This window comes from Rhinichthys klamathensis, unplaced genomic scaffold (assembly GCF_029890125.1).
Source record: "Rhinichthys klamathensis goyatoka isolate OS25496 unplaced genomic scaffold, OSU_Roscu_1.1 h1tg000482l_1, whole genome shotgun sequence".
Taxonomy (NCBI): Eukaryota; Metazoa; Chordata; class Actinopteri; order Cypriniformes; family Leuciscidae; genus Rhinichthys; species Rhinichthys klamathensis.
The window spans coordinates 354,324-367,500 of NW_026606969.1; the positions used below are offsets into that span (position 1 = coordinate 354,324).

A 13,177-nucleotide genomic window follows, 5' to 3' on the forward strand; every position below is an offset into this window, starting at 1 on the left:
CATATGAACATAATGTGCAGTTCTTGTGCAATTTTAAGTGTATTTTTCATGAAAAGATAATTTAAGCACATTTTGCTCCAAATTATAAAAGACCAGATTTTTTTTTGTGCAGAAATTTTTCAGATTTCTTTGCACAATCTTACATATGAACATTGATGTGCAGATCTTGTGCAAGTTTGAGTTCATTTTCCATAAAAAGTTAATTTAAGCACATTTTGCTCCAAATTCTAAGACCAGATTTATTTTTTTGCAAAGATATTTTTTTGGCACAATCTTACACATGAACATGTTATGTGGAGTTATTATTCAATTTTTAGTGTATTTTTCATGAAAAGATTACTTGTGCACATTTTGAGAATTATTTGCACAGTCTTTCAAATAAACATTCAGTTTGCTTAAAGACAATCGCGTTTGCTCACTGATCACTCGAGTTACGTTGTGTGTGCTTATAAGAAAAAACACCCAGAAATGCCAGCATGATGTAAATACCATCACATGACACAGTTAAGTATGGAAGCTTGTTTCCGCCACTGAATTAAAAAAATATATATAATAATTGCGACTTTTTTTTCACAATTGCGAGATATGAAGTCAGAATTCTGAGAAATAAAGTCACAATTGTGAGGAAAAAAAGACAGAATTTTGACTTTTTATCTCGCAATTCTGACTTTATAACCCATAATTGCAAGTTTATATCTCGAAATTCTGACATCTTTTCTCAGAATTGTGAGATATAAACTCGCAATTGCGAGTTATCAGGCCAATATAAGGAAAAATAAAAAAATTACTTTTTTCCTCTCACAATAGTTTATATCTCACAATTCTGACTTTATAACACGCAATTGCGACTTATATCACGCAATTCTGACTTTATTTCTCGCAATTCTGACTTTATAACACGCAATTGCGACTATTTCACTCAATTCTGACTTTATATCTCGCAATTCTGACTTTAAAACACGCAATTGCAACTTTATATCAATCAGTTCTGACTTTATATCTCGCAATTCTGACTTTATAACACGCAATTGCGACTATTTCACTCAATTCTGACTTTATATCACGCAATTCTGACTTTATATCACGCAATTCTGACTTTATAACACGCAATTGCGACTTTATATCAATCAGTTCTGACTTTATATCTCGCAATTCTGACTTTATAACACGCAATTGCGACTATTTCACTCAATTCTGACTTTATATCACGCAATTCTGACTTTATATCTCGCAATTCTGACTTTAAAACACGCAATTGCAACTTTATATCAATCAATTCTGACTTTATATCTCGCAATTCTGACTTTATAACACGCAATTGCGACTTATATCACGCAATTCTGACTTTATATCTCGCAATTCTGACTTTAAAACACGCAATTGCAACTTTATATCAATCAATTCTGACTTTATATCTCGCAATACTGACTTTATAACACGCAATTGCAACTTTATATCAATCAATTCTGACTTTATATCTCGCAATTCTGACTTTATAATACGCAATTGCGACTTATATCACGCAATTCTGACTTTATATCTCGCAATTTTGACTTTATATCACTCAATTGCAACTTAATATCAATCAATTCTGACTTTATAACACGCAATTGCGACTTATATCACGCAATTCTGACTTTATATCTCGCAATTCTGACTTTATAACACGCAATTGCAACTTTATATCAATCAATTCTGACTTTATATCTCGCAATTCTGACTTTATAACACGCAATTGCGACTTTATTTCACGCAATTCTGACTTTAACACGCAATTGCAACTTTATATCAATCAATTCTGACTTATATCTCGCAATTCTGACTTTATAACACGCAATTGCGACTTAATTGCACTCAATTCTGACTTTATAACACGCAATTGCGACTTTATTTCACGCAATTCTGACTTTATATCACGCAATTCTGACTTAATAACACGCAATTGCAACTTTATATCAATCAATTCTGACTTATATCTCGCAATTCTGACTTTAACACGCAATTGCAACTTTATATCAATCAATTCTGACTTATATCTCGCAATTCTGACTTTATAACACGCAATTGCGACTATTTCACTCAATTCTGACTTTTTAACACGCAATTACAACTTTATATCAATCAATTATGACTATATCTCGCAATTCTGACTTTATAACACGCAATTGCGACTTTATTTCACGCAATTCTGACTGTATATCTCGCAATTCTGACTTTATATTTCGCAATTCTGACTTTATATTTCGCAATTGTGAGAAAAAAAGTCAGAATTGTGAGAGAAAAAGTCGCAATTACCTTTTTTATTTTTCATTCTGTGGCGGAAACAAGCTTCCAGCTTTCAGAAGGTTGAAGGAATTAATCTTAAACTTGACTTGTTTGAAAGCAAATGGCAAAAACAATAATTTTGAACATCAACATCATGTGACAAATGCCTGATGTGTCTAGTCCACCCATTCTTATGCATTCTTATGATTTTTATTTTTTGGAAATGTACAGTATTCAGCTTTGTGTCGACGTAGAGCTCGAAGGCATCTGAAGTTGAGGTTAAATATTTATTTAACGATGACAGGAACCGAGAGATTCTCCATCTTTGTGTCTGATGCTTAAAGTCTCGTCGTGTGGGAATCGCATGCCATGCAAAGTCTTTATTAAATCTTGGGTTACTGTACAGATATGTAATGTGAGTGTCACACAAACAGCAGTGATGTTGACAGTCTCTTCCTCCGTCATGTGCTGTTGCTGTCCTCAGGGAGTCACATGGGAAAACACACATTAATGAACATCACATGGCAAGAAAACCGATCTTACGGCTGCATATTATCTTATTACTGTGACACAGCGCCACCAAGAGGACACACACTGATATTACACACTGACACATGTGGACATTTATATTTGAAAAATCCGATAGTCACTTACACATCAATAAATGATATCTAATTATTAATAACTGAATATGTAAATAAATATGAATTAATGCATTCACACCTCTAGCCTGATTTTATGCTCAAATCATTTTTTTTTATATACTCTAAAATTAACCTGCACATATCAAACTCTCTTCTTGTTTATCATAACATCATAAGCAAATATCATCATATAATTTAATTTGGGAGGATATTTGATTTTTATTTGAAAGTTTGAAATCTTTGCTTTAGCATTAACATTTAAACTTCGGCTTTTACTGATCAAAGCAAGTGACACAACATGTGAAACCTGATGTACATTTCATTTATATTTAGAAATACCATTCAAAAGTGTTTTTCTTTAAAGAAAGTAATACTTTTATTCAACAAGGATGCTTTAAATTAATCAAAAAGTGAGAGTTAAGACATTAATAATGTTACAAAAGATCCATTTCAAATAAATGCTGTTCTTTTGAACTTTATATTCATCAAAGAATTCTGAAAAATAAAATGTATCACAGTTTTTACAAAAAATATTTCCTATTTTCAATGCTTAATGTTCATCAGATCCTCATATTAGAGTGATTTCTGAAGGATCATGTGACACTGAAGACTGGAGTAATGATGCTGAAAATTCAGTTTTGATCACAGGAATAAATTACACTTTACTGTATATTCACATAGAAAACAGCTGATTTACACTGGAATAATATTTCACTATCTTTGATTAAATAAATGCAGCTTTGACGAAAAAAATCTTACCGGCCATAAATATTTAAATGGATTTTCTATGTAATACTTATGATGCAATTCATAAATTATTGTAAATTGTGAAGATGAATATATGACGAGATGCATCTGATTTATTTCCCACGTATTTAAAGTGTGATTTTTACATCTGCTGTTCATAATCGTTTGTCCACAGGGGGTTATAATGTCAATGACGTGATGTTTAACTGGGCGCGTGGGAACGAGTCTGTGAGCGGACTGGACACCCTGAGACTGGCCCAGTACACCGTAGAGGACCATTACACCTCCGCGTCTGAGGCCGTGTATGAGACAGGTACACAAGAACACACACACTGCAGGCAGATGTCTGATGAGCAGTTAACTATTATCATTTCATTACGTTCTGTCAATGTTATGAACAAACGTTCTTCCAGTAACGTTAATTAAAACGTTTGTTCATAGTAATCTGGACTTTAATAATGTTCTCAAAATGTATATACATTGGAACGGTTAGTTGGACATTTTTTAAATGTTACTACTAGGGCTGTCACTTTTGTGAAAATGTTCGATTTTTGAGACATAAGTGTTCATGAATCGATTTTCCATGTCTAAAGACGTTTCCATTTTCAACACCAAATACAGGCAAATCCACGGACACCTAACAGGCGTTAGGACGAGCGTAAAGAGGCGCTTGAGACGCACAAGTCAGCAATATTCCTGATGATTTATTGACGTGAAGTGTCGTGCACAATGACAAACAGGAGCGCAACATTCAGGGATTGAGATTAACTCCCTCGACCCGCCAAATGCGGGTATAAATGAACTGTGGCGGGAAACGCTGTCAAATCACGAGCCAATCCGGCGTGTTTCTGTGTTTACTCACTTTGCTGGGGAAGTTCGTGTAAGACAAATCTGCGCGGATTTAGCGCAAATACGCAACTCGTGATCCTCATGATATATTAAATACAGCGTATTGCAGAATCTGCTCATTTCTGGCGTACTTGAACACACACGTCACTACTCAATAGGGGTGGAACGGTACACAGAAGTCACGGTTCGGTTCATACCTCGGTTCAGACATCACGGTTCGGTACGATTTCGGTACAATGGAGGGAAAAGCAAAACAAAAATGCAGAAGGCATTGTATTTTTTAAATAAGTTTTATTAATAAAGGCATAGAACCAGTTTATTTGTAGTGCACTGACAATAGTTTTATATAATTGTGTTATTTATTAAATTAATAAAAAGACAAAAAGACCTTGCGATGTTATTGTACCTGAATTAATTTAAAATTTATTTGCTATATTTCAGATCAATATATTTGTTTTCCTTAATTTTAATTAACATTATTAATTAACAATGTAACACCATTCTCATCTGAATTAAAAATAATTGATTTCTGTGTAAAATAATACTACCATTAAAAACACATTCGATTTTCTTTTTTAATCAATGTAGAATGTGTAAGATTAGTGCTCTGAGGACAAGAAATGAAAACCAATGCGATGAATGTCCAAATGATGGGACCCACAGACTGTTTTGAAATGGAGTTGGATAAATATGTTTTGCTTTTAAAACAGTGTGTGTGTGTGTGTGTGTGTGTGTGTGTGTGTGTGTGTGTGTGTGTGTGTGTGTGTGTGTGTGTGTGTGTGTGTGTGTGTGTGTGTGTGTGTGTGTGTGTGTGTGTGTGTGTGTGTGTGAGAGAGAGAGAGAGAGATTTTGGTTGGGTAACAGTTGTAGGTTACAGTTTGACGAGAGTTTACAGTGTGACAAAAGCACAATGTTGTGTTTTATTGCGAGTGTACACAAATATAAGTAAACACTTTGCAGGTTTAATGATCTGTATGAACAAAATGACGGAGTATGTTTTTTATGTTTCCACTGTTCGATCGCGGCCGCGCCTCTCTCTCACACACACACACACAAACACACACACTCCAGCATTGCAATCTTGACATCGCAGCCTGTTCATTATGTGGTCACACCAAACGCGAATAGAGCGTTAAATTCGCGTCTATCGCGTCTAGTTCGACGCTAGTCCAAAGCGAATAGGACGCGCGTATAAGCCAACGTTTGAAGTGAACGCACGTTCAGAGCTAAGCCGATGGTACAGATTATGTGTCCCTAAAGAACCCGCGTATCTAACAGTCGCATTACATTAATTGATTTGCACACAAGTTTTATTTATTTTTATACCGTGTATTCTCCGTGTAAATTCGTGCACCGAACCGTGACGCCCGTACCGTTTCGGTTCGGTACGAATACATGTACCGTTCCACCCCTACTACACAACAAATAACGGCGCTTGTTCAATTGCATTGAAGTAATAGCGAATATTAAAAGCATTTGGTGAACAGAAAAGACGTTATTTTCCAACATCCTACATGTTCTGTGTGCTGTATTGATCTGTCCACCTAAAACACATTTTTGGTAAAAAAAAAAAAAAGGGCGTTAAAATCGATTCCCTATTTTCGTTTTCGAAACTTGTGTTGGTTGGTCCGATCGATTGTGCAATCGATTTTCGAACGTAAAGTGACAGCCCTAGTTACTACTTCTTGGGGAACGTTCAGAGAACGTTCACATAATGTTTGCAAAACGGAATGTTCGCATAACCAAGACAAAACTTTAAGGGCCCTTTCACACCTACCTTGTTTGGTCCGGACTTTCGGACTTTTCAGTTTGGTCCGAATCAAAATTACAGGTGTGAAACCACGGTCCGGACCAAACAGATGAAATGTGGTCCGACGAAAAGAGGTAGTCTCGGTCCGGATCAAACTGAACAAAGGTTTGGTTCGTTTCTAGTGTGAAAGCATTTCTGTATGGTTCAGACTTTCGGACCTTTTACAGGAAGTTGAGCCGTGGCACATGGGTAGAAGAGGAGACGAGGTTTTTAATTGAAGTATGGTCTGATGACATAATAAAAAGTCAACTTGCAGTCTTCTCCTCCTTTCCTGCCGGCGACGATAAAATGTTCGCACAATGAGGACGTTCATTTGGCGAATTTGAACTAGCCTTTTGTATAGTTGGTGCTGCAGGTAATTATGACATAAAAATAACAATATAGTTGCAACGATATGCGTCTGTTCATTCATGTTGTCAAAGTTACCCGCCGAATTGACGACACGCTGACGTCAGACGCACATCCATTTACAAACCAATGATGTCAAGATGTAGCCAACATAGATGATGACGACAGGACGCAAGTCACGTAAAGTTCTTTAGTGCGCTCGCATAATTGCAGTGTGAAACCAAACCAAAACTTTCTGAAAGTATAAAATGTATCAAAACGTGAACTTTGGTTCGGACCTTGGTGCGGACTTTCAGGTGTGAAAACGCCCTAAAACGTTTTTAAAAATTTGACTTTTTAAACATTCAGAGAACATTCGAAAATAACTTTTTCATTACTTATCAGTGTGACTCCTAAACAATAATCTGGTGGATTCACTCTCATATTTCAATGAGGTCATTATTCCCATAATTTGACGAGTGACATATAGAAACCACTCCGATAACTTCTAAATCTCTTGATTTATTGATGGTTTTGAAGCAGAATACTTTTTACTTTAGCGTTAAAGTTTTATATCACTGAGAAAAGATTCTTTGATTCTCTTCCCAGGAAATTATCCCAGGCTGATCTTTCATTTCGAGCTGAAGAGGAGCATCTTGTACTTCATCCTGGAAACCTACGTTCCCTCCAGCCTGCTAGTGGTTCTGTCCTGGGTCTCTTTCTGGATCAGCCAATCGTCTGTCCCCGCTCGCATTTGCATAGGTACAGTTGTGCATTTCATTGTATGATATTTGAACACGGAACAATTTGTCCTGGGAAAATTCAGCTTTGATCACAGGAATAAATGACACTTTACTATATACAGCAGTTTTACATTGGAATAATATTTCACAATTTGATCAAATAAATGCAGCTTTGACGAGTATAAGAGACGTCTTCCTAAAAAATCTTACCGACCATAAATATTAAAATGGATTTTCTGTGTAATACTAATGATGCAATTCATAAATTATTGTAACTTGTGCATGCAATTAGGATGAATATGACGATGAACAATTTGTCCCTGGAACTTTTTTCCCCCCAGACCTATTGCTGTCTGCGTTCCCACCGGAAGTTGTCTGGGGTTTCCCAGGCTGTCAGGCGGCCAAATCGCGGCTAAAATCGCACAGTGTGCTTAAAGCACCGTGAAGATCATAGGCAATTACTCCGGTGACGTAGGACAGCGCGCGACTTTACAGTTCCCGCTGGATTTCATCCTCTGAATTTAAGCTTAATAAAGTGTTACGGTCCCGGGTCTAGGTCAGGGTGCAACATAAATGCCAAACAAATTATTCGTATTTACCCATTTTATTTTAATCTTCTTGTTCTCTGGATATTAACAACTCAATTTCTTAAACAAATAAGAAACAAAAACCAAACAGTTTGGAAGCAAAAAAAGTGTCAGGGGTGAGCTAATGCCTGAAACAATAAACAAACAAAAACTAACTTCCCCACAAGAAAACTAACTTCCCTATGAATCAAAATAAAAGAAACAAAACATACAATTACACACCCTTCCTCCTTATCTAACCAATAAACAGGAGAAAAAGTGGAGGCCTTTTAGCCAACAAAATAAATAAGGCACTCACCCACTACCCCTTTAGACTAGATGTTAGACTTTGTAACTTTATTTAGTATTCATCTCTGCTTGTAATTTGTTCTTATTTTATGACTGACTGTTCTCGTGTCTTTAATAATGTTTGAACTTTATCAGTTAGGCTAATAGTTTTTGATGTAGTATCGAAGAACTTCAAGGGCCCTATCTTGCACCCGGCGCAAATGACTTTCTACACCGACGCATGTATCATTCCTATTTTGCACCCGCGCAAAGCAGGCTTATCCCTCCACAGACGCACGTCGGTAAACTAGGAAATGAACTTGCGCTCCCTGGGCGGGTCGGCGCAAAAAAGAGGCGTGTTTCGGCACAAACAATCCCTGGTGAAAACAATTCCGCCACTGACCAGAAGAAACCTAGTCTAAAGTCAGTGGCGCATTGTTCATAATGCTGTTTTAAGCGCGCATGCTTGGCCATAATGTAGCGGGTGCACAACGCGCACACACTTTGATTCTCTCATCAACACAGATGCAGCAGTTTTTATTTTTGCAAATCATACATTATAACAAGGAAAAATATTAACACATGAGGGAAATCATTGTGTCCACGAAGATGTAAAAAAAATCTAGGCCTAAATCTAGCTTACACATTTACCCACATTTTTTAATTTTTCAATTGTAGTAATGACGGATCAGACCTGTTTGCCCAATAGTGGCAAGACACATATGTATATAAGGACATCTGACAAATTAGTTTGTCCGTCAAGAACCAGAAAAAAAAAAAATCTCCCATCCCCATACAACGTCACTTCTCTGTCTTTCACGGCCCTGACAAGAACGTCGGTCTCCTCGGCTGTGAACCGCTCCTGGCGGTAAATCCGCCGTTATAATAGCAAATCCGCCATGCAACATGCGCGCCTGCTCTTAAAGGGAATGTGAGATGACGCTCTGATTGGTTTATTTCACGTTACGCCCAAACCACACCTATGAATAATGAAGCTATTTCAGACCAACCCCTTTAAACTTGTGTCGGGCGCAAGAGGCATTTATCCCGCCGGTAAAATAGCAACAGCGCCGAGACCCGCCCACAAAGTTACTTGCGCTTTGCGCTTGATACTTGCGTTTCAGATCGTTAAAATAGGGCCCCAAGTGAGCTTTAAGTAATAATTAATTGAAAAGCAAAGTTACAACCCCCCCCCCCATATATATATATATATATAAAAAATTCCTTTTTTTGCTGATCTGAAAAGTGATCCAATCCATGGCTCAAAAACCGTAAATGATCTGAACCGTGAATGTTGCGATCCGTTGCACCACCACTAGCTGATGTTCTCATGTCTCATAAACACTGAGCAGTGTTCAGAGCTCGCACTGTGTGTGTGTGCTTGTTACAGGCGTGACCACTGTCCTGACGATGACCACACTGATGATGGGCGCCCGCACGTCTCTGCCCAACGCCAACTGCTTCATCAAGGCCATCGACGTGTACCTGGGCATCTGCTTCAGCTTCATCTTCGGAGCGCTGATCGAGTACGCCGTGGCCCACTTCTGCACGCTGCACCACCCCGACTGCAACAGCGCACTCGTGGTGAGAGACGAGCAGAGGACTCATCACGGCCTTCATCATCATCATCATCATACTGTGCTCATCATCATCATCATCATACTGTGCTCATCATCATCATCGGTGGTGTTTTCTGTGGTAAGCAGCACTATTATTGAGTTGTCAAAGGTACACTGAAATTTTAAAATGTGAGGCTTTTGAGCGCTGAGTGGAATCGTAAACACCTCTGATTGGCCGTTGTGTTCACGCGCTCATCAAATATGTCTGTGATTGGCTACAAGGATCAGCGCTTCAAAAACATGTTGTAAATATACATCAATGACGCTCTTCAATGAGCGCTTAGACAGATACACACGCGAGCCAGGGTTTCCGTCGTCCGGTAATTACCGGACATTGGCTGAAAAAAAAATGAAATGTCCGACAAAATTAAATCTCTCCGTCAAATTGTCAGATTAAAATTGCCTAATAATCCCGCCCCCCTAACACAATATGAATTTGAGAATAAGCCTAAAATGTATAAAGCAAAAATACACCGATCTTTGGCTATGTTATAAAGGAACAGGCTCTACCGTTTGAAAGTTATTAAACAACATCGCATGCTGCATTTCAAATAAAGCGCACGCCTAGAACGGCTGTAATATAGACCTAAACAACGAACGATTGAGTGAGACGTTTCAGATATGGCCAGGCCCAGGCAGGCTAGCCTTAAAGGAACACTCCACCATTTTTTTATTCTTTTTTTTTATTGTGGTTATTCACGGTCTCCCCTACATTTAGATGCATGTAGGGCAAATGCATGTTTGGAAGCACTGCTACTTGGGCGCAGAGATATCACGCAACACCTGAAATAAAGCTTGACACAAATAACCGGCGAAAGTAATGATTATGCATGAAACATTTGAATTATTGATAAAGTTGATAAATTGATAAAGTTGACGATGCAGACTCGCCATCGCCATCTCGCTATATTGTCCACTATATTTGCTTCTTATTTATTAATCCAGGCAAATTTGTTGATGAAACATGGATTAAAATTAAGATACAATTTATACTAAACGAAATTTTCAAGCAAAAATAATATTCGAAGATCGCTGGGTTGATTATTATTCGAAAATCGCACCCCTCCACCACATGCACGCACATTATAAGTTAATTACACATTATAAGTGACGCTTATTATAAGTTAAAAAACTTAAACATACGTTTCATATTTATAAAACGTTTCATATTTATAAATAATATAATGTTATTATTTTTTTATTTCATCTATGTTGATTATATGAAAAGGGAACCGCATGAGATGAGTAAGATAGGATCATAAGATGACCAATATATCGGAAAACATTTGGAATGGGTCAGACATGATTTTGACCACTTATTTAGTTTTGTTTTGTAGAAAGCCTTTCTTTAAAGTTTATTTTGTTTTGTATAAATTGTATCTTCATTTTAATCAATGTTTCATCAACAAATTTGCCTGGATTAATAAATAAGAAGCAAATATAGTGGACAATATAATCAAGACACGGAGGCGCCGGCGCGTGCACACTATGAAGTGTGCATTTCTCTCTCTAGGTGCGTTCACTACTGCGAAGATGGCGAGTCTGCATCGTCAACTTTATCAATTTATCAACAGTTCAAATGTTTGCATAATCATTACTTTCGCCGGTGCTTTGTGGCAAGCTTTATTTCAGGTGTTGCGCCCAAGTAGCAGTGCTTCGCCTGTGTAGAGTCTCCGCAACGGCGATCGACTGAAACGCGCGTCCGAGTGAAGATTGCGCAACTCGCGCAGCGCGTCGTCCATGCAACTGATAGCAGCGGACACGAGCGCTCAGCTTGATTTCAAAAACAACTGATTTTAGCGCTAGATCTCTTAGTTAATAGCGAACTAAATGAATGATCTGCTAGTTAACTGGAGATGTTTTATTTATTTGTATTAGGTACATCCGTGCCTCAATGTTTCAAAAAGTGAATGTGTGTGAAACCATAGTAAAAAACAATTGGTGTTGATTGACGCCAATCGGACTTTCATGTTTTTTTTCTGTCTATTTGAAAGTCAGGCTAATAATAACATGTTGCATTCTATACGGCCTGATAATGTAATTTTTTAAGTTACATAGCCTGCCTCCAGTTTTCCTCAACTTGACTAATTAAGAGGCGATATTTGACCGGCATATCATCAAAATGTCCGTTAAACGAAACCTCTACTTTGACCGGCACCATTTTTTTCTAGCGGAAACTCTGACGCGAGCGTTTGAAACCAGGACCGGTCCGCTGATAGACGCCTGCTTGTGCTCTCGAACACTTCCGTGCGCTGATCATTGTAGCCAATCACAGACGTATCCGATGAGCGCGTGAGTACAACGGCCAATCAGAGGTGTTTATGATTCCGCTCAACAGCGCTCAAAGCATCACATTTTTAAAGTTTCAGTACCGACTTGGTACCGAAGTCTGTACTTTTGACAACACTAGCTCATACTGTACTTGTGGAAAAGATAGATATGTATACAGCTACCACTCATCTCATTATAATATTAGTGAAGTTCACAACGTAATTTCGGGAGGAGTGAACCCATCTAATCTTCCAATTAACATCCGGACAGCAAGCCAAATACGCTTAACCTTATTAGCTTTAATATTATATGGGCAAAGGAACTCCTGAATGCATTTAATAAAATAGGTTAATATATCACTTATGTTATGCTATGTTGTTTGCTATGCTATTACACATAGAGCAACAATATTCCTTTTTTTGTCCAACTAGCTTACATAACCAGACAGTAAAATGTGATTCTGTAACATAATGCAACTTTTTTTGAACAAACGTAATATCACTCACTTTATTAATGTTTTTACTGTAAAGTTGTGCAGTTTTGGGGAATTTATGGTAATTTTTATGGTTTTTTATTATTATTATTTATGTGCCTCAATTTGTAATAATTTAAATATACGTTTAAATAAAATAGCAACATTTTATGTAAAATACACCATAAAATAGATCTACATTTCTCAATTTCATTAATGGTGAGAACATAAAAAATGTGCTTTTAGTGCCTGGAATCTACTGGAAAACAAATAACATTTTTTATATAAAATAACATGGATTTCTTAATTACAGCCTAATTAAATGTTTTAGATTTATGTTTAGAAATTATAAAAATCATTATTATAACAATAAAAACGACTCTTTTGTCAAAGTTTAACATTTTTTGTTTTAAAGTATTTTGGAATTTTCACAATATTACTGTCAAACCTGAACGTGTGTGTGTGTGTGTGTGTGTGTGTGTGTGTGTGTGTGTGTGTGTGTGTGTGTAAATTATGTATTATGCACTGTAGTTGTGTCAAGGTGTCCTCATTCTAGTTTGTGTTGTATCTGATTTT

At 37.1% G+C, this 13,177-nt stretch overlaps 1 protein-coding gene across 1 annotated transcript in view; it reads left to right on the forward strand.

The window, feature by feature from the left end:
* LOC130072191 (gamma-aminobutyric acid receptor subunit pi) overlaps positions 1-13,177 on the forward strand; it is a 117,832-nt gene that overhangs the window by 103,160 nt on the left and 1,495 nt on the right. The window contains exons 7-9 of the mRNA XM_056237204.1: positions 3,832-3,969; positions 7,252-7,404; positions 9,630-9,823. Coding sequence (XP_056093179.1) covers positions 3,832-3,969; positions 7,252-7,404; positions 9,630-9,823 — 485 coding nt within the window. The remainder of the gene's footprint in view (positions 1-3,831; positions 3,970-7,251; positions 7,405-9,629; positions 9,824-13,177) is intronic.